The 25,927-nt window shown below is 33.0% G+C and overlaps 4 protein-coding genes across 7 annotated transcripts in view; 2 read left to right on the top strand and 2 right to left on the bottom strand.

Annotated features, from left to right (window-relative positions):
- The window catches only part of Csgalnact (Chondroitin sulfate N-acetylgalactosaminyltransferase), a 139,993-nt gene extending 135,498 nt beyond the window's left edge, over positions 1 to 4,495 (bottom strand). The window contains exon 1 of one of the 2 annotated variants that reach the window (XM_066406832.1): positions 4,172 to 4,495. The gene's annotated coding sequence lies outside the window, so the exon portion shown is untranslated. The remainder of the gene's footprint in view (positions 1 to 4,171) is intronic. The other variant, XM_066406833.1, reaches the window with a different exon arrangement.
- Positions 4,496 to 7,184: 2,689 nt separating this feature from the next.
- On the bottom strand, positions 7,185 to 8,862 carry LOC136419784 (ARL14 effector protein). The gene is made up of 3 exons (XM_066406325.1): positions 8,612 to 8,862; positions 7,522 to 7,695; positions 7,185 to 7,462 (listed from the first exon to the last, which is right to left on the bottom strand). Exons 1-3 carry the CDS (start codon positions 8,722 to 8,724, stop codon positions 7,264 to 7,266), a joined length of 486 nt encoding a protein of 161 aa, XP_066262422.1. The 5' UTR covers positions 8,725 to 8,862; the 3' UTR covers positions 7,185 to 7,263.
- Positions 8,863 to 10,922: 2,060 nt separating this feature from the next.
- Positions 10,923 to 25,522, top strand: LOC136420070 (modular serine protease-like). 3 transcript variants are annotated; one of them, XM_066406821.1, is made up of 13 exons: positions 10,923 to 11,125; positions 11,282 to 11,393; positions 11,459 to 11,581; positions 11,649 to 11,792; positions 11,896 to 12,069; positions 12,232 to 12,339; positions 16,559 to 16,785; positions 19,204 to 19,404; positions 19,459 to 19,626; positions 21,291 to 21,418; positions 22,652 to 22,825; positions 22,879 to 23,044; positions 25,225 to 25,522. In XM_066406821.1, the coding sequence occupies exons 1-13, from the start codon at positions 11,068 to 11,070 to the stop codon at positions 25,434 to 25,436; spliced, it is 1,995 nt and encodes a 664-aa protein (XP_066262918.1). In that variant the 5' UTR covers positions 10,923 to 11,067; the 3' UTR covers positions 25,437 to 25,522. The 3 variants fall into 3 exon arrangements, with proteins under 3 accessions (XP_066262918.1, XP_066262919.1, XP_066262920.1); XM_066406822.1 differs by lacking the exon at positions 10,923 to 11,125 and having other exon boundaries at positions 11,285 to 11,349; positions 25,225 to 25,521; XM_066406823.1 differs by lacking the exon at positions 10,923 to 11,125 and having other exon boundaries at positions 11,356 to 11,393; positions 11,636 to 11,792; positions 25,225 to 25,519.
- Positions 19,417 to 25,927, top strand: part of LOC136420101 (cyclin-dependent kinase 2-associated protein 1-like) — a 41,471-nt gene continuing 34,960 nt past the window's right edge. The window contains exon 1 of the mRNA XM_066406868.1: positions 19,417 to 19,426. The gene's annotated coding sequence lies outside the window, so the exon portion shown is untranslated. The remainder of the gene's footprint in view (positions 19,427 to 25,927) is intronic.

Raw genomic sequence — 25,927 nt, 5'->3', positions numbered from 1 at the left:
GTACAATAATAACTGCCCCCACGACCAGATCTCACGGATTTAAAATGCTTTGAAATTCTCAAAACAGTGAAAAAATATCTTACAAAGTTCAAATTGAAAGGTAATTAAAACTTTTAACCAATTTCTTAACTATGGGGCCTCTATAAAAAGTTTATCCAAGATATCGTGTACTTCGTTAAACGTTCGTTAAACTGCATTTTAAAAATAATATAGAAGGGACTTATAATCCAAATATGCAATGAATTAATTTTTAGACCTAAACTTTTATTTTCGATAGCTTATCATACATATTATAATACATAAAAAAGGTTTGATATTTAACTCTGGAATCTGCATTTGTAAATTCTTCGCCACTTGATGAGCTTATTTTATGCTGAGAAAGGGATTTTATTAGCTATTTTAGTTAATATTTTTTGCAGTTTGAAGAATTATTTTCTCTACCAATATTTACTAGTGATTACAGGCCAATTTGGGACCCATATGTTTAGATATTACTCGTCAGCATCAATATTTTAATATTTTGATGTGATAGTTAGTGCACACAACAGAATTTTCAGACGATGTAGCTTGCCTATAGTATAACACAAGCACAGCTTCTATTTCTTGGGATAAGCAAAATACTTACGGTCTCGCTTATGATATTAATTCGGGTTTTATTTTTCTCAAGCAGCATGCACACAGGCTTGTATTCCTGATTGTTCCTGGTAGTTTCAGTTAGAAATATCAGAATGCTACACCGTTTTATGCTAAATGAGGTTACGATTTGAAAACTAGATTTCTTTCCAAGAAAATCGTTATTTTTTACTACAATATACTTTGCGGATTTCCAATATGAAAATTGCTTTCGTAAAAACTTCAGTCTCGAAAGTTTTTAGGTTTTTACCTTCAAAATCATTTTTATTCACTCTAACTAGAAAGCTTCCTCTATATAATATATGTATACAGGGTGGCCATAATGAAATTCTCAGTATGGGTAACTTTTTCATTTGAAGAACTAGAAAATCAGTTAAATGGGCAAAATTGGGCAGAATTTCATATGTAATGCGATGCCGGTTTTAAATATAACAAATTACGACATATTCCTGAAATATTTGTAAAAAAAAGTGAAAATTGCCTAAATCTTTAAACTCAAATATCTCAAGATCTATTAAAGTTAGATAAATGAAATAGATTTCTTTTTATAAATGTTTTTGCATAGAATTCAAAGGTGTTAAGCAAATTTTCAGAATGACCTTGATTTTCCAGAGATGACGTAAACTTATGTTTTTTAAACGGTAATCTAGTTGGTTATAAACACATAAAATAGCTTTTTTTCTCATTTCATTGATATAATTCATTGTATTATCTTTTTGCATGCATTCAAAATTATCATAATATGTTAAATTTAATATTTTTACCAAGATAGCCATAGAAAACAAAATAATTTAAGTTACACTAGAACAAAAAACTGACAATAAGATAAAATATCATATATTATATAAACATTCATTTATTCAGCGTAACAACGACAAATAGGTCGAAGACGTATATTTAATAAACATTTTAAAGCGTTTATAACGAAGAAATACCAAATCACTTCATGATTTTTAATCATGCAGACATTGGACTTAATTTTTTTCTCGGTCATTCATTTCATTTAAACGAAAGAATTGGGTCATTCACAATAAGCTGTAAATAGGTGAAAAAAATTAAATGAACATTCTCATAATACATATCTTCAATTTTAGATATTAAATAAAAACAATTTATACGTACAAATGGATCGAAATTGTTTGTTTACATCTTAGTTTCCTCGGCAAAAATAATCAGTTTATTACCAACAGACGTTGTTTTATTTTTGCGGTTCGTCGTTCACGTCAACGGACCGTAAAATTACAATAACGCCCGTCGCTCTTGGCAACGGGCTGTAAAGTAAAAATCTCTCGTGTTGAAGTTATTTACATAACAAACGAAGAAAATAGCTCTTAACACACGAGTGTGAAATCTTCCGCATGAACCACATTCCAAATTCACATATTATAAAACATGAATGACCTAGAATGCCCCAGTTCTGGGCTTTCTTTACAAAAATTAGATATAATAATTAACATTACATGTGATTGGTTAATAAACAATTAACTAAGTGAGATAATAGGTATGTAAATACTTGTTTCGCGCATCGCAACGCTGTAGGCAAAAGAGGTCATCCTGCATATTTTTTTAATTAAGATATATAATTAGCTTTAAAATAAGCTTCTGGCCCTTTTTAGAAAACTGAGTTCCCGTTTTAAATATAATTTGAATAAATTAGCAAATGGACCAGTAATGGATGTCATAAAAATGTTTTTGATATTGTTAAGTTACAGGTAATTTACAGACTCGTGGCATACGTTTATGACATCCTTTTTCCGTTTTTTCCGGTAAATATATTATATGTTAGTGGAACCAGCAAACCTATGTCACAACTCCACAAGTTCAATGCTCAGACTATATAAGTTCAAGTTTTTAGGTCTCTCCAGCGATTTACGTTTCACTGAGACTTACATAAAATTCCAGATTGCTTGGGTTAGTTTTAGCGTATAATTCCAAGATTTGATAGTAACTTTATTTATTTATAAGCAAGGAATTGTGAATTGTAAACAGGTCTCTGCAGGGTTCTATTGAAGTTGTGCTTTTATCTAACCACACCAAAGCTCGGAGGCCAACTTAAAAGTAAAGACTGAACCTTCTATAATAAATATATGTTCGGTGCTCATAATGCCTGATTGCTCTAGTTAGTTCAGGTTAGTTCAAATAGTGAAAACGGCGGAAGTATGTTAAAAAAAAACTTAAAATACTACCATAAAAATAGATCTAAGTATTAGTAACTCAAATAAAATTTGTCTTTATTGCAATAATAAAGATTCTATTCAAAGCCGGGTGGTGGATATTTAGAGCATTTACTTCAATCGTGGAACTCGCAAAACTTATAAAACTCTCTTATTTTTGCAGAATATCGTAATTTCGTAAACAACGAAATTTAAATAAGAAAATTTTCTAAGTTTGAGGAGTTAGAATTAATTAGAATCACTCGGCCATCATTTACATTTAAAATTTTGAGGGTAATTATCGCCTTCCCTAGGAGGTTGGCATTTAAAACTAAAGCCTTCAAATTATTCATATATTTTTCCTTCGTATATTTCACAGGTTTTATCGTGATTAACAATTCCAACTTATTTATAATATTATTATAGGTTTTGAGGTATCCGATGTTTGTCAATTTATACCATCAAATGAGTATCGAGTGAGTTGGAATGTGTCACGTCATGGACAATCCTTATATATAGAATCGTATCCCTAGCCATTTTTAATTTTAGATTGAACATAAAATTTTCAATGAACTTTTAAAGAATTCAATGGATTCAATATTTTATCCAGTAACTTTCTCTGATGTGCCTCCGCCTAACCCTTATTTGGCATAGTTATTCGTTTTTTTGAATTTTTGCGAATAGTGCTTCGCACACTAGAAGAGTTTATTGTATATGTGTAGTGGTGCAATTCAACCGCTATGTGCACACTACTATGTCTGAAGCATTATTCCCAAAAAAAAAAAATGAACAATCCGCTTTAGGTATAGAAAACATATTTAGTTACAGTTCATCTAAATTACAAATTTTGAAAGATGTGTCTTAGATTCACCAACTCTTCACATTATTGTACTTCAACTATCATCCCACATTGATGGGGTGAAATTTTAAATTACCTCTTCCGTAAACATTAAATCCTGTGAAAATGTTTCCTCGCTATAAGTACGTAAACATTTATTAATTTGTCTAAAAGTTGTGTATAAAATAAACTTCCACGAAAACTTATCATCTCATAATACAAAAATCCTGTGCTTAATCTTTTCTGACTATCAAAATTTATCTCAGTCTCGCTTCCGAAACGGTCCTAAATTTCACAATCTAACTTATAGTACAAATTTAATTCAAAATGAGAAATTCAATAACAGGCAAATCCATTACCTAATTGCTCCAACCGTCGAATGGTAAGGTAAACTGAATGCGAGATACAGCAAAAGCCGAATATAACAGCAATTTGTTGATAAAATATATTAATTAAATTGCGTGTTAAATATGGCTTTGTTAAAGGTGAGAATGTTTGTCTTTATGTATTTGTAATTTTAAAAAGATTTGAGACGTTTTATACTTACATTACATCTAGCGCTTTTCAGTTTTAGTAAAAAACGACTTTTAAAGCGGTTCGTGTTAAATAAAGTTTATTCATTTCTACCTCAAAAACAAATTTGTCCCTATGGAAACAAAATCAGCTGATTATTACTGATCAAACGATTTTCCACACAACCCGATATCAATAATGATTGTTGGAAATGAGTGGAGAAATGACAAAAGCTAAGCGTCCTCAAGTGAGCGGATTTAAGAACAAACACGTCAGTTTTATGGAAATCGGTGGTTTTTAGCGTCCTGACGACCGACGCCAACGTCACGACGCTCTCTGAACCGACGCCGCGGGAAGACTGGCAACTAGCAACGATGCTCTCGACACCGCAAACCTTGGCGCGAATTCGAGGTTTTTCCATGTGCGAAATTTCGATGCTCCAACGTACTGTTGGGTTATATAACGCTCAATGGGTCAACACGTGCCCTAAATAAAGAAAATAAACGGTGATCATAAAAAAGTTGGTATTCAAATACCAAAGACATCTCTTGAATAAATTCAAGATTTGTTATGTATTTATCAATTGTCTGATGGCAAATATCAAAAAGCTTAATCAAACCTCTTATGTTTACCGTCCACATCTTAAGTTTTTTTTTTTTATGTTAGCCTAATACCTTTTGGTGTTGCTGTATCTATGAAAGAAGACCGCCCAAAAATAGAGAAAATATAAAAAGAAGTACAGGTCATGTTTTAATTATCATTCATTTTTGAACCTCAAAACAATAAGGACCTCGGTAACCATAAAAGATACGAGATCGGTTAAATTAAAAAAAGTGCGTAATTCGGAGCTCAAGAATATGCTGTAATAAAATTTCAAAAATTCCGATTACTTTCGCAAATATTCAAAAGAAAGTAAAATTTTGGAAAAACGTTGTTTTTTTCTTAATTTTTTAGGCGACATAAATCAAAAGTATTGATACTTCATCATTGCATATTTCTCTTCTGCAACGTAACGACATATTTAAAATCCAACCTTTCGATGTTCGACAACCAGCTTTGTCTTCTCTTATGAATATCATCTTAGATTTTTACATTTTTAAATTCAGATTTTTTTTCTAATCATTATTCATTCACCTTACCAAATAAACTGAGAAAAAAATAAACACACTTTCCAAAATTTTAATTTTTTCGAATATTTCCGAAAATCATCACAATTGATTAAACTTTAAAATGGCATATTCCTAAACTCCACATTGCGCAACTTTGCCCCAACTTATTTTTTGTAGTTACCGAGATCCTTATGGTTGAGGGTGAAAAACGGATATCTATATATATATTGCCTGAAATACGCGTCGGCAACTAGAGGTCAACTTCAAGAAAGAGGACACTAGGAATCGTCAAATCATTAACCCATTTCGTGACGCGAAACATCCAATTTAATGTCTTGAGCAAAGTAAACAACCAAAATGCTTAATGCTAAATATTTAAAACTTTAAGAAAAAACACTGTAACGGGGAAATGGGCTCACTTGAAAACTAGGACATATTCAGCAATCAGCAATAGATCCAGACGACCAAGTCTCTGAACTCCTCTTGATATTTATTACGTATTCCGCGAACAGCTCCAGAGAACTTGGCTCATTTAGCTAATAGCAATAGCCATCTAATAGTTAGGAGGACGTTTAAAATTGTATCCCTTATAATAGTGTAGATCTAATTTCAACCATGGTATCAAGTTTTCAAGTAATATACAGGGTATCCCATTAAAAAAACTTAAGTTTATGCCTATTCAGACAATTCTTCAATTTCATCTAGTAATTTGAAAACAAAGTGACTTATGAAAATTTTAAACGCAACTGCATTAGTTTCATGAAAATCCACCATAAGTTTATGAAAAAAGCAGCTATCCGTCCTTTGTGCACAGGGCGACCGATTTATTCCTAGCAGGACAATAAATACATATTCTAGGCTCAAAAATAGTGTCATTTCCATAAAATATATATATATATATATAGTAGTATAAAGTTTTTCACATTGTGCAGTGTTTGTGTATTTGTTGCCGTTTTTCAGTTAATTGCATAACTATTTAGATATGCGCATTGCTTTACTGCATTAAACAAATGAATTTTTTACGGGAAAATAATGTGCATTTCCACATTCTTTTGCAAATAACTGAAACTTGGTGACAGGTAACAAACACCGCAAAAGATGAAAAAAACTCCAAAACATGGACGGTCAGTGGCGTCTAACATACCTTGAACTAGTTGCCTGGACCTGGACCTCGACCCCCGAAAAAGTACTACTGAATACATGTTGCCAACAATTAATGAGTTTCAATTGTGTAGACTACAAAGAGTAGTAAAGTGTACGTAAAGACGAGCTAAGGTACGAGCGTAGTTCGTAACTGGGAAATAAAATTTTTAAAAATCGAAAAATTACACTTTATATTTTAATAACGGAGAGTTTTTCTTATATTGTATATATAAGCTTCGGAAAATAGACAGTCGGTAGTGTCCGACAAAAATGTTCGTAGAAGTAAAAGAGATGTTGACTCTCGGAAAAGTGTCACCCTGTAAGTGTTCTCAACATTTTTTGAGTTAGAATTGAATAAAGTTCAGATTAGAACTTTTACACTTTGTATTTCGGAAACAAAGCGTTTTTTGAATATAATTTATATAGCAAACTATTTTTAAGTGTAGAATACGTCCACTCACCGTTTGTTTTTTCGGGAACGTTGCGCGCATGTGCAGACTGATCAACATAAAAGAGCCTGGGGGGCACAAAGAATGGAAATACCTCTTGATCAACATCCCCGTTATTTTTTCTGTTCTAAGTGGCATCAGCGAAACGTGTTACTATTGCCACCATTATTCTAGTAAACTGAAACAAAATAAAAACTAACAAATACTTATTGAAAATTATTTGCAAATGTATTGTTTGGATCTAGAATAAGAATAAATATATCCTATTGGGTATACTATGGCTATTTCTGGTAAGAGGAAATATCGAAAAAGAAAATATGAAGCAATCTCCTACTAACAAAAACTACAATACTATTAAAAACGTCTTTTTAATAAGATTTTCCGTAAACGTATAAATATAAATAAATTTAGAATTAAAAAAGGCCTTAACTCTTTAATAGTAGTGGATTTTTCACAGTTTTGTCATGACCATGATACTCGATTGAGTCTGTAGTGAACTTTCGAAAAACTCTGCACTCTGGACCACATTTGGTACTCTCGCATTTGATACACTCAAACCAGCATCCCTGGCATTTTTCATTTAGGCAATCACACATATTTAATCCTGTTGCGACATGTATACCCCTGATAAACAAAAATACTCTTTAAATATGATATTTTTGGTAATGCATAACGAGGATTACTTCTCATCATATACGGCTCCCGTTGGTTTTTTTGGTACTGGAGGTGTAAACTTCTTACTTATTTTGCGGCGCTCTCTCTGGCTCATGTCTGGATTAAATGATTCCATTGACTTATCAAAAGAAGATGAACTTGAGGATGCAGATATGGCTTTTGATGCATTTCTTGCTGCTTTTCTGTAATCATAAATGTAAGGTTACAGTTTATATTCAGCAAAACTGTACAATTTATAACATACCAGTCATAACTAACAGGCGTATCATCTTTATACAAATACAAACAAGAAACTGGCCATTGATATCATGAATTAACAATAGAAAAAAGTAGAAAAAGGAAAAAGGAAGAGGAGGAAAAATTTATGATACTGAACATTCTGATAAAAATCTGTTCTTTGATTTTAAGCCAATGAACCACCACATCTCCATTTAGGAAAAGTTATACATTAAACAAACAAAACCAAATAAAATTCAAATATTACAATTGATAAAATTAGGAGAAACTTATTTATTTTTTGTTTAATTGGCAACCTTTAGATTAAAAATGTATGTATCTTAAAATGTTTAACTTCTAAAAATTTTGTTACAAAACAGATGGATTGCTGTTTCACAAAAATGACTTAAGACTGATCCATATGTATTATAACATTTTGCGTTCAATATTGCATGATCTAAAAAAACTACCAACAGAACTGATACAAATAGTACAAATTATTTAAACTCTCACATAGCCTTTTGCTCAATTAACTTGCCCAACATCTCTTTATATACAATATTGTTGATGTCAGACTACTGTTTTGAATAGGCAAATCCAGGATAGGTTGATTTAAGCACATTGTCTTGAAATTGAAAAGTGGTACCAGAGATTAAAAAGAACTGCTTCAACTAGTCTTAAAAACTTAAAACCAAGTTATGTCTCTGATGTGATGTTCAACAGATACCTCTTAGTCTCTTTAAGTTCTGGTTGGTTCAGAAATTTGATAAAAGGAAATGCTTTAAGTATCCACTAGTGCAACTACTGAGCTGAGCAATGACGATAGGCTGTTTGAGGATAATTATATATCTTTTGCTCCTTTTAATACGGTTAATTTATTACCTGCGAGTTGAATATACTGAAATGGGTGAAGATGAAGCAGTAGATTTTCTGGCTGTTCTCTGGCTCCCTGTATTTCCAGGACTATAATCTTCATCTGAACTATCATACCCCATTTTTAAACCAAAATTGATTTAAGTTGCGAGACTTTAATTTGTGGCCAGTACCATTTTTAATACATAATCATAACAATATTTTCATAAATTAAATTTTTAGTTTTATTAATAATTCCTCAATTTTCAGTCTTACTAATAATTCAATTAATCATTTCTCGTTGACAGTTGAAGGGTTTCATACAATTACATCTAACTTCAAGCATCAATCCACCGAGGATAGGTTTTGCAGTTTAAAACACAAGATGTTACAATGTGCATTAAACAATATATTTCATGATACTAGCGATATAAAGGAATGTATGCTTCCGCGTTTCTCCATTTACGGTATACAAAAAACAAAGTAAACATGGTGAAGATGTTACACTAGGTCGCTTGATTGTTATTTAAAATTTATCATCAAAATTATTTCAAATAATGTTTCTGGGCTAATAGTTTGCATTCAATTTCGAATTTCAATTCGCAACTCACTTAAATTATTTGTTCTATTACCCTTAAATCAGTAAATTGTAGATTTAACGTAACCCCATAAGAAAAAATCTGCAGGAGTTAAATCAAGGGATCTTGCTGGCCACAAAATGTTGCTCTATCCACTTACCACTTTGTTTTGAAAATGTCCTTCAAGACATTTTCTAACAAGAGTAGCATGATGGTCAGAGCAACCATCTTGGTGAAACTATACATCTAATTCGGCTCGTAATTGTTGGATTGCCGGAATAATTTTTGTTTTGAATGGGTCGAGGTATCTCAATTCGTTTATAGTATGTTCACTGAAAAACGAACCAACTACATGGTCACCTAAAATACCTACCCTAACATTAAGTTTTTGAGGATAATGTGTTCGTGCATTATACGTTCTGTGCAAATTCTCCCTTGACCAGTAACGAGTGACGGCTGGATTAACGTGACCCAATAATGGAAAGGTCCATTTATCCACAAAAAGGATGTTTTTGATGAAAATTTTACCATTATTCGCCGTTTCCATTATTGCTTCACAAAAAACCAGGTCGCACCAAAACTCTAGGTCTTTAGAAAAAATTTAATTCATTTTTTTCCACCTTATATGAATTATATCCATTTTTTCTCGTCGTGATGATCGATGTGGGTGATGGCACGTGACACATCTAATTGGTCCGCTATTTCTTTGAAGGACTGATCAGGATTTTCCTCAACACTAGCAGAAATCATAATTTCCTGCTCTTCCCTTTAATTATTATCTTGTGGGGGGCGTTTATGATGCAGGAGCGAAACACGTCCAAGTGTCTCGAAATTTCGAATGTCAAGACCCATTTTATCAACTTTAGGAATGGGCCTTGCTTTTCAAAATTTATTAAAGAACAAGTAACAACCCCTTTTAAGGATTGTTCTGAATAAAATTGTTTGATCATGAACATTTTTTTTAATTGTAAAAATGTCCTTATTATTATATTTTTATTTGCTATTCTAACAGTACGCGGAAGGTAGTTGTTAATATTGAAATTACGATAGCAAGTAAAGAAAATATAACTCTATAATTAAAAAAAAATGCAAATACGATATCAATAATGATATGTATTAATTTTTTTTTAAATAAAGCAAGCCGGCAACATTGCAGAGCTCATGCAGTACGAGAGCTGATCTCTATGTTTATTTCGTTTTTGTATACTACAGAGAGATCATTTAAATTTCATATCTAGTCAGCCGTGAAGTTTGTCGAAAAAAAGGACGTATGTCGATAAAAGTAGACAAAGCAACATAACCTCACTCGGCTCCTTTATCAAAAATTCATTTTAACGTCATTTTGCCACATATGATCAAGCTACGACCAACTTTTTATCTTCTATCTCTAGTGTGTAAAATTCCACAGGCGGTTAGATATGATATTTAAATGATCTCATAGTATAAATGAAAATGCGTAGAAGTATACTCCTTCATATCGCTAGCGTCATGAAATATACTGTATATGAATGATAATTCCAATGTAAATCTATAATAATAGGAGGCAATTTATTATTGGAAACACCAAAACATTTACTTACATAAAACCAAAAATCAATACCCTTTGAACTATTACAAAGGCTATTCATATCGACAGCAATCACCCACTATTAAATTAATTACAAGGCAAACTGGGATTTCCAGTTCTTCAAGAAGCGGAAATTCCACTGTGTTTTCTGATTTAAGTTCCAATCCGGTTTTAATGATTCTCATGATCTTCATATGTAGTGCAGGTACATGTTGCGATCAAACCAAATCGTAATCACCAAAAGGTTATTATGAAATAAATGTTTCTTATTTTGCAATGCGAAACTTATCAACAAAACTTAACGAGCAACATATGCATTAATTTCTATTTAGCCTTCTGAAATGGATAAGACGACATCTTCTACATGCTCACAAGTGTTAATAATAGTTGTGCTTATTAGTAAGTATCAGTTAAGTAGCATTCCACGCACTCTCCTTACCTATATTTTATACAGTTTTGATTCACCGGTTAATTGATTAGTTAATTGATAGTATTGATAATCGATTGTACCTAATACTGTAAAACAATAATTCATTAATTAATGTTGTCTTTCAGCTTTGATTCGACACTCTTATGAAATACCTGCACCATCATATCAGGATTCTATCGTCATTACCAGAAATGTGAGTCTGAACAGATTTAGACGGCAAGCGACGACTTGTAAAAGGTGTTAAACTGTAAACTTTTACTGAAAGTCAAAGAAAATGAAAGATAAATGTGATTGTGTTTCAGTGATAAATTTAAATTCCAATGCGAGGGAAACCCATCGTGCATAGATACCGACCAAATATGTGATGGAAGTGAGGATTGTCCCGATGCCAGTGACGAGAAGCAATCTTTATGCCAAAACTTATAGTGCGTACACTTTTCTCGAAAAAACTCAGTAATATATTACAGTACTAATCATAGTTTTAAAAAGCAGTTGTCCCGGATATCTCTTCAAGTGCGACTATGGAGCCTGTATAAGTGCTGATCTGAAATGCAACGGTCAACGTAATTGCAGAGATAATTCTGATGAAAAAAGTTGTTCAATATCTACAGTTGCCAAAATTAACACAAATTGCAGGTTGGTTCAATGTACAATATTAAAAATAATAATCGTTTCAACTGACATTGTCTTCATGACACTATGGCGAATTACTATGTATGTATTTTATTTGCTGCTTTAGGTCAGACGAATTTGAATGCAATAGTGGCCAGTGCATTGAAATTGACGGCATATGTGATGGGGTATATCATTGCAATGATAAAAGTGACGAAACTGAGTACCTATGTCTAAATACCTACTGCCCAGGTTATACTTATAAGTGTAAATATGGCGCCTGCGTTGACGGAGATGCTGAGTAAGTTTGCAATAAGGTTTTCTGTGATGTTTTCTGAATTATCATATTGGGAAAGTGCCTATCCATTACCACTAACTCGAACCTACCTAAATTAATCTGGCAGATGCCATGCCATTACGTTCTTAACAAGATATAGATACATATAGTCTTATTTGCAATTAGATGTAATGGAAAACAAGACTGTGTTGACAATTCCGATGAGGCGAATTGTAGGCCAGTAGTATTGCCTACTACTCCTCCAGTTATAATTGACGATAATCTACATAACAGGTAAGATAATCTTTGATTGATAAAGTATTAATGGTCCGTTACATTTACAACGTCGGTTTCGCCATTCATAATCACACTTTAATCTTATTCATACGGGGTTAGACTTGTTACCCATTCATTAGAAAACTTTTCACTTCTTACTATGGTAGTGCAATGAAATTTGGTTTTAGGCTAAAATTGACCATTTAAACCCAATAAAATATTTTCAAAATGACGGCACTTCCGGTTATATCGGAAGTAGCTATCAATTTCGTTATTTCAAACGGAACTCCCTCATTTTTTTTGTCATATTTGGATTTTTTGTAAAATTTTAATCCCTGTTTATATAAAGTCTCTTATGTCTAACATTTGCTATTTCTATACTAATCAGTTTAGGGAACCTTGATAATATTTGATAGAAAATTAAATTCTAGAGTCGAAAATGATTTAAAGTACAGGGTGTCCCATTTGAAATAACCATGTTATTGAGATTTGAAGTAATATATTTTGGAAAGCAGTTGAAGACTTTTTGTCATATTGAAATACTTTAAAACGTAGCTTATAAGTTCTCTTTGAGTCCCAGAATACCAATTCCAAAATTCTCAGTGGCTAGTGCATAATACTGATTTCCGTGCGATCTTGCAGCTGTCAAAATTTTCAAATTTTCAGGTATAATTCGGAAATAGTAAATGTTGGACATAAGACATTTTCGATAAACTAGTCTTAAAATTTAAGGAGAAATCCGAAAATGATTAAAAAAAATTAAGAGGTTCCATTTAAAATAACGAAGTTGGTAGCTACTTCCAGTATAACCGGAAATGCCATCATTTTGAAAATATTTTATTGGCTTCAAAATGGTCAATTTTAGTTTGAAACCGAATTTCACTAAGCTTCGATAGTGGGAAGTCAAATATTTTCTAATGAACGGCTTGCGTGGCTAACCTTAAAACCTTCTCAACAATTCTATTAATTCCATACTTTCCCATTTTTTTAGTTATTACTGGATATTGTGAACAGGGTAAATTTATTCCTTGGTTTCTGAAGGAATCTCAGAAACAATCAATAAAGTCACTTAAATAGAGAACGAGTTGCTATTTTGAGAGAACAATTCGTTTTTTGAACAAAATGGCCAACTAGGTACTATCCCGATCAGATCTAAGATATTAATTTTCATTTCATGTTCCATCGATGTACCTCTAGGAATATCTATTATGTAATATATACATGTATAACGTGACAAGTATGAGCGATTTAAAAAAACTCCGAAGATCAGACTATTTTAACAAAACAGCGAAATATCTTCTCTTAGGGATAAGAATATTCAGTGAAAATAATTGTACTTCATCACTTCTCCGTTTGAATAAACTTTCTCTACTAAAAATGGAAGTCCACGGCTCCTCGTCCGATAATAAGACTAGAATATTTCGTCGAATAAACCCTTAGTCCTGATTTTCTTTTACTGTTCTCCCAGAGGTACAGTGACTTTGGGATTCCGAAACAATCACATGAATCATCCCTCCAGCTGGAGCAGGGGCTCCACATTTGAAGAGTACCGCAAATATTCTTGGTTCTTGTCTCATCGAATACTTCTTCTGTGACAAAGAAAAGTGCTAGCAGCACCTCTGTGTCTGAATAAGCCTTCTCAATTTTGTGCATTATTGAATAAGAAGCGGTTTTTGTCCACTTTCCATTAATGTGCGCATATTGCCCTTTGCTGATGAGCAGTCTCTTTAGTATTTACTTTGTTCCCACATCTCGCTCCTAATTTACGTAATGTTAAAAACAAGGTTGATTAAAAAGAATACCTAATAACAACCCGCGGGATTAAAATACAGGGTGATCCAACTTTAAATGACATAATTTAAAATTTAGATTCCTCTGATAAAATTAAGCAAATTTTATTCTATAAACTTTTTCCGATTCTTCTTCATTTTCAAGATGTTGACAATCAGAGATTTTTAACGCTTCACATGTTTTCAAAGAGTCATACTAAAATTTCTCAAGAACCAAACTTAGTGGAGAAGTTCTGATTGCACGTTCTGAAAGACATTTAAATTCCTTCTTTCAGCATGTTAAGCACAGCACTGAGCATTACTACTATCCATTTTTAGAAGCCTTTAACCAAGGACATAATAATTTTTTCAATTATTCACTTTTATTTCAAAACGCTGTAGATAAGAGTCAAAAAAACTTTTCAGTTTGTCTTTTTCTGGAAAACTTATTTATCATAAGTATGTTCGATTGGTTGGTAGAAAATCATTTGAAACAATTTGTTATTAAATTCTTTATTAAATTAAATCCGAAAAAACGCTTCAAAGTACTCTTCATTTTGTGCTAGGCAACTTCGACATGTTCGATGCACAGAACGTGTTGCATTTACTATGGTACCTCGTCTTATCTGTTGAGAAAAAGCTTGGATTGATGAAATTAGTTCTTCTCTCGATTCAGTTCTATAAACCATCTTCTTTAAAGTTCCCCACAAAAAAAGTCAAGTGGTGTGAGATCTGCAGATATAGGAGGTCAAGCTACAGGTTCATTTCTTCCAATCCAACGCTTAGGATAGTTGATATTCAACCAGTTTTGGACAAGTCGACTGTGATGAACAGGACAACCATCCAACTGAAACCAGTTACATTATCTTACATCTAACGTTAAATCTTCCAAAAGCACAGGAAGTTCTTCTTGTAAGAAATACAGGAAATATGCACCATCGAGTAGACGTAACAGAAAAAATGGACCTATGAGATGATTATTAATGAGTCTAATCCAAACATTAACGCTGAACTGATGTTGAAAGCGATCGTCTTGAATGGTGGAAGGATTTTCATATGTCCAGACATGCTCGTTACGCATATTTAATATGTCTCTTCGAGCGAATGAAGCTTCGTCAGACCACAACATTATTTGAAAATATTGTTTATCATGTTAAGCAGCGTTAATGAACCATTGACAAAATCTAATACGTTTTTCAAAATCTATAACTAATAGTTCTTGGGTTCAGGAAATATGAAAGGGATGCCTATTATCTCTTCATAACGTTCGTCTAATGGTTTCCCGTGAAATGTTTAATACATTACTGGCTCGTCTAACACTTTGTACGAGGATCATTATTAAAATGGTCGAAAATAATATTATTTCTTTGAGGAACACCTGAAAGCCGATGATTTCTCATAATATCGACGGATCCTGTTTCTCTGAGAGCTCTATGAATTCGAACAAACACTCCACGACAGGGTTGGCGTCTTTGAGGAAATGCAGTTATGTACAACCTCTTAGCTTCGATCGCACTTCCATTAGCGCGGTCATAAAAGAAATGCACATCAGCATATTCTTCATTTGAATACACTTGAGGCATTTTTAGTTTAGAATAACACGTAAAAGCGACATTCAACTAGTATTTCACAGTACAACTAAGATTAGGTTTTAATTTTTAAAGGAATAACCAAAACAGCAATAACAAACTTAAGTAAAAAATTTCAGACACTGATAAAATGCCGGTTTTTATTATTGTTTTTTACACCAATCGAACACACTCATGATAAACAGGTTTTCCAGAAAAGGAAAAACTGAAAAGTTTTTATGACTCTTATCTACAGCGCTTTGAAATAAAAGTGGATAATTGAAAAAATTATTACGTTCTTGTTTAAAGGCTTCTAAAAATGGATAGCAGTAATGCTCAGTGTTGTGCTTAACATGCTGAAAGAAGGAATTTAAATGTCTTTCAGAACGTGAAATCAGAACTTCTCCACTAAGTTTGGTTCTTGAGAAATTTTAGTATAACTGTTTGAAAACATGTGAAGCGTTAAAAATCTCTGATTGTCAACATCTTTAAAATGAAGAAGAATCGGAAAAAAGTTTATAGAATAAAATTTGCTTAATTTTATCAGAGGAATCTAAATTTTAAATAATGTCGTTTAAAGTTGGGCCACCCTGTATATTTAAATATACTTAAAGGGCCAACAAGTAATTTACGATACACTAAACCTTCCTAAAACCGTAGATATATTTAGGCAGATGACTTCCTAAATCTGTAACTGTTTAAGTGACTTTGGAACTCGAATAGTTTCCGAGATTCTTTCACAAAGCCACAAATGACTCAATGTGTATAAGAAAAACGTTTCGTGATGAATGATGAACAAAACGACCAATAAAATTATGCCTATTAAGATTTTTTTTAACATTGCTAGGCGTAACGCCTGAATGGTGAAACTTTTTAACATGGAAATTGCGAATTTCGCAGCAACAGTTGTGTTACTCCTCAACATCCTGCCAATGGCCGCTGGTTCTACCTTCCAAATATGAACAATCAAAAACAAGCAGCAAAAATCAACCAAAAAGTTAACAGCGGCGTAACAATCGGATTTCAATGCAACGATGGCTACAAATTATCAAATTCAGATAAGAAAGAAAAATTGGTGTACTGTCAGTTGAATGGTCAATGGAACGAACCTTTTCCAAGTTGCATCAGTAAGTCATCAAAATGTTTGACCAAACGGTCAAAATTTAATATTCATAGAAAAAATCACCGACAATTTTGGAATTTCTCACACTGAATATATTCATGTTCATTTGTCATTCGAACATACAGGGTTCGGCGAATTCTGAATAATCGCTGTTTGGCGAAATCAATATTTATGATAGTCTCTTTGATTCGGCATATCTTAGCGACTTCAGACGAGAATGGCGAATTTATACCACGAATAACGAATAATTTCCTAGAGCGATCCATCCACACTAGTTTGGTCAATGTTGATTATTCGCTATTTGAGATTTTCCGAATCCCGCTTGTACAGAGCGTGCGGCTTCTGGCGAAAGTTTATCTGTTGAAACAAATACAGGGCGATCAGATTTTAATCGGGAAAATTTAATACTCGATAAAACTTAGACAAATAAAAAGCGGAGTTTATTTGAGCTGATATCATTTAATGTATCGTTCTCCAAATGCAGGATGTTAAACTTGCAGATTTTTTTCCTTTACAACTTTTACAGTTTTTGATACATTTAAGTCAAATTTTAAGTATCTTTACTGAGCACATAATTAGGTTGTCCAAATCATATACAGAATCTACCATTTTTCTGGGTCATTTACAACCTCTAATTCTTTTTGTGGTATAACACTGACCAATCATTTGCTGAAATTTCAATCTTTGTTCAATTTAGAAACTCATTTTGCTGTATTTTTCTTACATATAATGACTTTTGTACTTATAGTGGTAAAGTCGATGGTCTTTTTCATGTGGATTGCCAAATACTTACAAATTAGATTAAAAATTTTGTTTATTATTGTATTTTGTCAAATTGTTCAAAAACATTTACTAAATATTCTCAATTAAAATCTCCATCCCCTGTGCAATAGCTCACGGTTACAGGGTAATCGTTTTTAGGCGAGTCGGAAAGTTGCACGAACTCTAAAATAATTTCACAAATTTTTTAAATGTTTATGTAAATTGTAATTTAAATTTATTAGTAATGCTACAGGGTGGCTCAAAAAAGTGGTAAGTATAGATTGTTTTTATATTAAACCCTACATTTTCTTTCACTATTTCATTTCTATGTTCATTTGACATATTTTTCACATATAGGTTGTCCGGTAATATTAGGCTGAGAAGCGACTCTTTAGGTTAAAATAAGATAATTCTACATTTAAATATAAAGTCGCAAACAATTCAATATCTTTATACAAGGTGTTAAACTTTCAGACTTTTTATAGATTTTACTTTTGAACTGCTTTACTTTTCGAGATATTAGGGTCAAATTTTATACGCATCTCACTGTTTGCCACCACCAAAATCTACAGGATGATTCATTTTCTGGAGTTGGGTTATACATTCCATTTTTTCCATTTTGAGTCTTTCTAAATCATGGACTATACTTATCTACGATCGTTTTTGATATAACGGCGCATAGAATTAAGTTTTTCTTGCTGTTGGTATTATATAATTTTTAAAAATTTATTTCATAGATGTCGATAGTCATTTTCTTCTATTTCATCTAAGTATCTCTTCTAAAATATTAGAAGACGCTTAGCGTAAGCTGGTACAAGCTGATTGGAGGCACAGAATGAGGCTCATCGAGACGAATAATCTGATTTGCATTTTTACTGCAATTGCTATTCGCATTCCCAAAATTTCAGCGCTTAAAATTGGATACCTCCCACCACCATATTTCGGGAACTGAAGGAACCAAAATAATTCGCCCAGTGCATGGTGATAGAGTTCATCCAAGCCATGAATATGATGTGTATTGTAAAATAATTGCTCTTCAGGTTCCCAAAAAATCAATGTTTAAATTTCGAAGAGTTAGATACCTTCCATCACGGGAATTTTCAGAAAAAATCCGAAACTTTTGAGGTGATGTTTATTGCTCTATTCGATGGATGTTGATCCCATTTTGACCCTGTATCCTTCAACTGAGCCTCAAGAACGTTAAAAAACTAATTTAAAAAACCTTTGCTTGGAGAGACTTTCAAACTCGCGAAAATTAACATTAAGGTTAATCCATATCTCGGGAACTAAAAGAGGCACAGCAATCTGTCCAGTGCAAGCTGATAGAGCTCATCGAGTCGATTAATATGATCCATACTTTAAATTTCTAAATGCATTTGCTCTTCGGATGTCTAAGAGATCGGCGCTTATATTTTGAAAAATGGTTGAAATTGGGTACCCCTCTCCTACTTTGGAGATTTTCAGAAAAATATCGAATATTTTGGTGCGAAAATTATTGCTTTCATCGACAATAGGATCCCATGTTGACATTGGATATTGAGGCGCTGGAACCTTAAAGATTAAATTTTAATTCAAATACTATTTGACTAACCTTCATTTCGAGGCACTTTCAAAATAGAATTTGAAAAATTGCTTTTTTAACAAGATTGTCCTTTAATAGAACTTTGTCCAGCCCAAACAAACCGGAACCATGCTATTATTTCATGTGAATTGGAAGGTTCCCCCATCCCTTGTGACAAGGCCATCGATCAAACTGAGCTCACTTTTAAATGCGATCCGTACTTCGAATCGGACACCTCCTGGACCGTAAATAAATGCATAGATGGTTCTTGGCATTACCCCGATGTTAGATGCAGGGAAAGTATGTTTCCCTTTTTGGAGTAATATATATTATTCATTATTTATTTGTGGCCAGAATGTGGAGAAAAACGGGTCTCGGTGACGCCTTTAATTGTGGGTGGAACTGCAGTTGAGAGGGGGCATTATCCATGGGTAGTAGCGCTGTACAGCCGGCGCCTATCTTCCCCTTTATACTCTCATATATGTGGAGGATCTTTATTGTCAACTTCTGTGGCTGTGACTGGTAAGTATACTCTATAGAATATTATACAGGGTGTTTCAGAACTATGGAATGAAACTTCTAGAGATTGTTCAGTGCAACAACAGAAGGCATCTGAGAATAAAACCCCGTGCCCGCAAATGTCTCCCTAAGGCGCAACAGCCTTATGCTGCTTTAAGGCAGTTATGTACAAAAATGTTTATCCAGTTTTAGCACATTTTATTTTAATTTCTTTGTACAAAATAACACTATAGTAATTGTTCAAAATGTCCTTGAACTTCATTGCATCTGTTTAAACGAGGTACGTGGTTTCTGCGGACTTGACTAAAAATTTGATAATTGTTTTGAACGACTTTAAATTCCTCAGTGATTCGTGCAATTTTCCACTGACGTTTCATAAACCAGAGTGTCCTCACAAAAGAAAATCTAAAGGTGTTAAATCGAGTGACCTAGGAGGGCACGAAACTGGACCACTTCTGCTGATCCAATGTTGTTCGAACTGACGATTTAAATACTGACGAGCTTGAACAAAAAAGTGTGCAGTCGCACCATGATGTTGCAGCCACATTTGCTGTCATACGTTTAATGGGATATTTTCAAGAAGTTTCAACAGAATTTCTTGTAGAAAACGTCTGTAGATAGGCCCTGTTACATAATTGGGCAGAGGGTATGGTCCAACCAAATGGTAATCAACAATACCGGCTCACACGTTAACAAACCAACGTTGCTGATGACTTCAATGAATATCGCGCGTGGATTTTCTTCGGTCCAAACTTTTCTACTATTGAATATAACATCTCCTATGAAATTGGATTGATTCATCCATAAAACGAAACGTAAAAAATTGGGTTGCTCGGCAGTCTGATGAAGCAGCTACTGACAAAACTGAACTCTTGGCTAATAATCGGCTGGAATCAAATCTTGGACTTTTTGTAAATGGTATGGATAAAGTTGTTCCTCATGTAATATCTGCCAAACGGAAACGTGAGTTACATTCATACCTTGAGTAACTTGACAAGTGCTAGTTGAAGGTTGATCTGCAACTAGGTAAAGAACTTCTTCCTCAAAATGGACTATTCTTACTCTTCTTAATGCACTAATATGGTGCATGTTAAGTTTCAAAGTGCCAGTCTCGATAAGTCGTCGATGAATTGCAAAAAACTTTTTGTACCCAGGATGCTACCTTGCGAGATAACGTTCTTACCGTGCAACAATTTTGCGTTGCAATTTGTTGCTCTATATGCCAGATGCACATCTATCTTCAGTTCTCGATTGGTATAGTTCTCCATAAAGACCGATTGCTCTGCGAACTTTTAACAATTTTCAAAATTAACGAGTGAATGTGTTGAACTCACAATCAAGAATTTCTGTTAACAGCCTCGACTAAGATGAACATTTAGCAAAAAATGATAAACAGGTGTATTCACGTTTAAAGACGACATTTGGAACAATTTCTGTAATGTTATTTTGTATAAACAAATTAAAATAAAGCTTACTAAAACCCGATAAAACACATTTTGCATATAACTGTCTTAAAGCATCAGAAAGCCGTAACGCCTTAGAGAGACATTTACGGGCACTTATTCTCAGATGTCTTCTATTGTTGGATTGAACAATCCCTAGAAGTTTGATCCCATAATTCTGAAACACCCTGTATATTTACATGGAACTAGCTTGATGTATTTAAGCTGCTCACTGCGTTACTTACGACAACAACGGGGATGTCATTCACAAAAAGTTTTTCAAAGTGGCGTCTGGAAAATATTACATTCAGTATGAAGACACAAGGGATCTCGACACAGCTCAGTATTCAGACGTAAGCTTTGCTTTAACAATTTCTATCAAACTGGAAATACAATTGGAAATTTTTGCCGGGCATCTAGTATGATTCAATGCTTCTTGACGTTCCGTTCGCAACTGCAGTGTAAGTTATCAAAAAAAAAATGATATTGAAACTAACAAAAAGGTTTCACTTTTAACGTAATTTTGTTCAATACGACAGTGCCTTTGAGAACAATGTACTATTTTTAGGATGACGAAAAACGAGACTTTTGTCGCCGCAGTTTAATTTTGGGTTGACGTAATTTTTCTTCGATTGGTACCGATCGAAATGGTACGGAAAAACGTTATGAAGTTGTAACCCGAAACGGGCTGCAAACTGACATTTTTAACGCCTAAATAGTAAAAGTGGTACTTTGAAGGCTACGCATTAAAAGTGACACACTTTACAGGCTGTTTTGCATCTTTAAAAAGTCACTTTTTTTAAAAACTATATACTGCAAAGCAAAGAATATTCCGACCTAAGATGTTCCCCATAATTATAATCCAAAACAAAGTCAATTTGTGAAAATAACTGCTTCTTAATTCATTCTTAAAATAAATGAAACATTTATTTCCGATTAAAAAACAACTCCAAAATGATTATATAAAATTTTATGCGGAATTAAAAAATGTCGTAAAATACAAAGTGGCCCATTTAAAAATCAAAAGCGACCCTCGCTTTTGATCAAACCAGACCAGTATAATATTAAAAATTGTCCAATAAAATTTTATAATGTTGTCTGGTACAAGAGGTCTAGATTTCACATTTTTACATTATATAGCAGAAAAAGGACATCGGGTACCCTATTTTTTATTATTCTTGGTTATTCAAAGAAGTACGATGTCGAATAAATTGGGACAAAGTTGGGTAATTTTTGTCCAACAATGTTTTGAAATTTGGGAAATTCCAACTAAAAATATCAGTAAAATTTTTTTTTTTCATGAACATTTTTATTTTTTCCTATATTTATTTGATGGAGTTACGTCAATCAAAATATCTTGAACTGATACACATATTCTTTTCGAAAATCTCCGTATAGTAGGTATTATATTTCTACCAAAAATCGAGTAACCAAAACTGGAGTGTCATGTACCGGGTTATTCGCCATCAACAATATCAACCCCAGTGGTGGACCATACGGCAAGAAACAATTCACTTGGAACCAGCCATTGGCAATATTTCCAATTGTAATAAATTTCTAGCATATGTATCAAACCTCTTTAACAGGTAAGTCAAATTATAGTACACCAGGAATACAGGGGAGAAGTTCAGAAATTCAGATTTGACATTGCTTTGCTAAAACTCAGCACTCCATTCGCGTTATCCAAAGTGTGCCAGCCAGTATGTATTGAGTACAACGACGTTTCTCAGTCACTTTTGAAATCCAACCCCATTGCCACGGTAGCTTCTCAAGATATTTTAAGCCCTATCCCTTTATCTTTGCATATTTATAGGTAACTGGATGGGGTTTTACAACAGCTCACGGAAAACCGTCAGAGGTGCTTAAAGAAATTGATATTCCCCACGTAGATAATGCTCAATGTAGGAGTGAACTGGATCCTGAATTTGCACTCAAATATTTGATTGGGGACAAATTTTGTGCTGGTTTCGTAAACTCCAGTAAGTCTCGTTTGCACCATTGAGGGTATTTTGCACTTCCTCCTTTTAAATTGAAATTAAAATTTTTTAATTAATTATTTTCATAATAGAATGCCCTGTATAGTATTATTATTTTATTAGATCAGCTTTCGCTTTTTGCGAATCATTTTTCGCTCACAAGAATTATTTACGCTCGATGTGAAACTCAAAAAGGTGAATTTAGGTCGCGTCCAAGCATAAATAAATGAATTAGTTTGGGTTAATACAAGTTTTCATTCAGAGAATCTATCTTTCATTAAATCTACGTTTTTATAAAGTTTCGCAAAAATAGTTCTATTGTAAATCGAGCGAACGAACTTGATTCGCAATAAACCACTTATAAGCACTGTTTTCTATAGGGCATACTAAATCCGACGCTCAGCATTGTGATCTCGGGGACCGTGATAAATGTGATATCATTTAAATAGGAGCAAAGCTGAATATTTGGGTAGTTATCAATTTCAACAAAAATTTCGGGATTTCGAATGTTTTCGAAAAAAAATGCAAAAAAATTTGGAATTGCGATTTTCAAAGTTTTTTTTTTTTACTCTTGAAAGAGATTTCTCTTTTGGGGTACTTTTGAGCGGGCTTACCTTTTTGGAATTCCGACGTTTCGTTTCTTCTGAGTCGGCGTCAACTTAGGTGTTCTAACACATACATATGCTTAAGAAATTCTAAAAGATAAAAAGTAACGCAGCTAATATCAAAATGTGTTCTTTTCTAAATATCTAGTGAGCCCTGAACTGTTTCAAGAAAACAAAAGTTGATTTAAGTCGTTCCCTTAAAACTACAAATCTTTATCGATTTAACCAACTTTTTTACTTCAATCGCTTAAAAGATATGTTCACTGATCATAAAATAATCTACCCTATATAGAGCAGTAAGTAGTAGTATTTTTATTGAAAATCAAATTAGTTCAGGTTAGTAAAGTCGTATCACTCTGAAACTCAAAAAATAAAAGAATTAGAACTTAGCTTTGTATAGGTAACACATAAAAATAATCTTTTCTAACCATTTTTGAAATCCTAATGAGAAAACCCAGAGCATCAGGTACATTTCTTTATTCATTTTCATTTCAAGTGAATTGCGATATACAGAATTAGCCACGTAACCTGTTCATTAAAAAATTCTTAACTTTCCACTATCATAGCTCACTGAAATTTGACTTCAGGCTAGAATTGACAATTCTCAATCCAACTAGAACATTTTCAAAATGACGGCACTTCCGGTTATATCGGAAGTAGCTATCAACTTCGTTATTTCAAACGGAACCCCCAAATTTTTTTGTCATATTTGGATTTCTCGTAAAATTTTAATCCCAGTTTATATAAAGTCCCTTATGTCTAACATTTACCATTTCTGAGTTATACCGGAAAATTCGAAAATTTTGACAGCTGCAAGATCCCACAGAAATCAGCATTATGCGTTAACCCTTGAGAATTTTGGAATCGGTGTTCTGGGACTCAGAAAGGACCTAATAAGTTACGTTTTGACGATTTAAATTTAATAAAAAGTTTTCCACAACTTCCGAAATTGTGTGACTTCAAATCTCAATAACTTGCTTTTTTCAAATAAGACACCTTGTACTTTAAAGCATTTTCGACTCTATAATTTAATTCTGTATTAAATATTATTAAGGTTTCTTAAACCGATTCTGGACAGAATGTAAATTTGAAATAAGTAAATTATTAAGATTTGAATTCATGCAATTTCGGAGGTTCTGGAAGACTTTTTGTCAAATTGAAATACGTTAAAACGTAGTTTATTAGATCCTCTTTAAGTTCTAAAACACTGATTCGAAAATTCGCAGCTGTTAGTACACAAAACCGATTTTCGTGGGATCTTGCAGCTGTCAAAATTTTCAAATTTTTCGGTATAACTTGGTAACGGCAAATGTTAGACATAAGACACTTTACATAAAGTGGCCTTAAATTTTAACGAGAAAGCCAAAAATGATTAAAAAGTTAGGGAGTTCCGTTTAAAATAACGAGGTTGGTGGCTGTCATTTTAAAAATATTTTACTTGGAATCAAAATGGTCGATTCTAGCCTAAAACAGAATTTCATTGAGCTGCAATAGTGGGAAGTCAAACATTTTCTAATGAACGGTTTGCGTGGCTACCCCTGTATAACATTATTATTTTTATATGTATATTATGTTTAGATATGAGCGTATGCCAAGGGGACAGTGGTGGCGGCTTGGTTGTCAAGGATTCCAAAAACAAATATTATATTCAAGGGCTTGTAAGTTTAGGCGACGTAGCACTTAAGAATAACCAAAGAACTTGCGATATCGAACGAAGAGCACTGTTCACTAACATAAATGAGTATACCCATTGGATACAATCAAAAATGCTATCGCCGACTACTCCTTAATTTTCATGTTTTTATATATTATTTTATATTTCATTTGCATGAAAGTCTATGTTTAACGACCTTATTTTCTATTTTGATACTACAAATTTGTCCCAAAAACATTTTGCATACTCCTAAACTTGTGTTTTTTATAGCTCAAATAAAATTGTAAACATTCTAAACAAAGTATTTATTTTCCTTTAAATTCGATTCAATTCTTCGTATGAAAAATTTAGATAAAATGCATTTAATCTGTGTCTTTCTGTGTAATGTGCACTTATTGAAAGAAGGAAACATTGGGAGATGATTCCCTTCTTCCACTGACCGTTCATCAAAGGGACTCATTACACCTATAAAAAATTGGAAATTTGTTTCTTTTTACACTCATACCCAACATACCAATTGCGTAGAAAATGACCCATTATTTTAGGGCATATGTATGAGTGCAATTTGAATTTTTTTTATCCTGATGGCATGAAAGTATATTGATTTAAATTTACCTGGAACTTTCG

This window comes from Euwallacea similis, chromosome 3, assembly GCF_039881205.1.
Source record: "Euwallacea similis isolate ESF13 chromosome 3, ESF131.1, whole genome shotgun sequence".
Lineage (NCBI taxonomy): Eukaryota > Metazoa > Arthropoda > Insecta > Coleoptera > Curculionidae > Euwallacea > Euwallacea similis.
This window is presented reverse-complemented; position numbering and strand designations above follow the sequence as displayed.

Bases quoted from the DNA above. Each gene is read 5' to 3' on its own strand.
- LOC136420070 (XM_066406821.1), top strand. From the start codon at position 11,068: ATGGATAAGACGACATCTTCTACATGCTCACAAGTGTTAATAATAGTT. The intron at 19,405-19,458 runs GTATGTTTCCCT...ATTTGTGGCCAG, and splicing joins CGATGTTAGATGCAGGGAAA to AATGTGGAGAAAAACGGGTC. The intron at 23,045-25,224 runs GTAAGTCTCGTT...TATTATGTTTAG, and splicing joins TGCTGGTTTCGTAAACTCCA to ATATGAGCGTATGCCAAGGG.
- LOC136419784 (XM_066406325.1), bottom strand. From the start codon at position 8,724: ATGGGGTATGATAGTTCAGATGAAGATTATAGTCCTGGAAATACAGGG. The intron at 7,696-8,611 runs GTAATAAATTAA...TTATGATTACAG, and splicing joins TCAGTATATTCAACTCGCAG to AAAAGCAGCAAGAAATGCAT. The intron at 7,463-7,521 runs GTAATCCTCGTT...TTTGTTTATCAG, and splicing joins GGAGCCGTATATGATGAGAA to GGGTATACATGTCGCAACAG.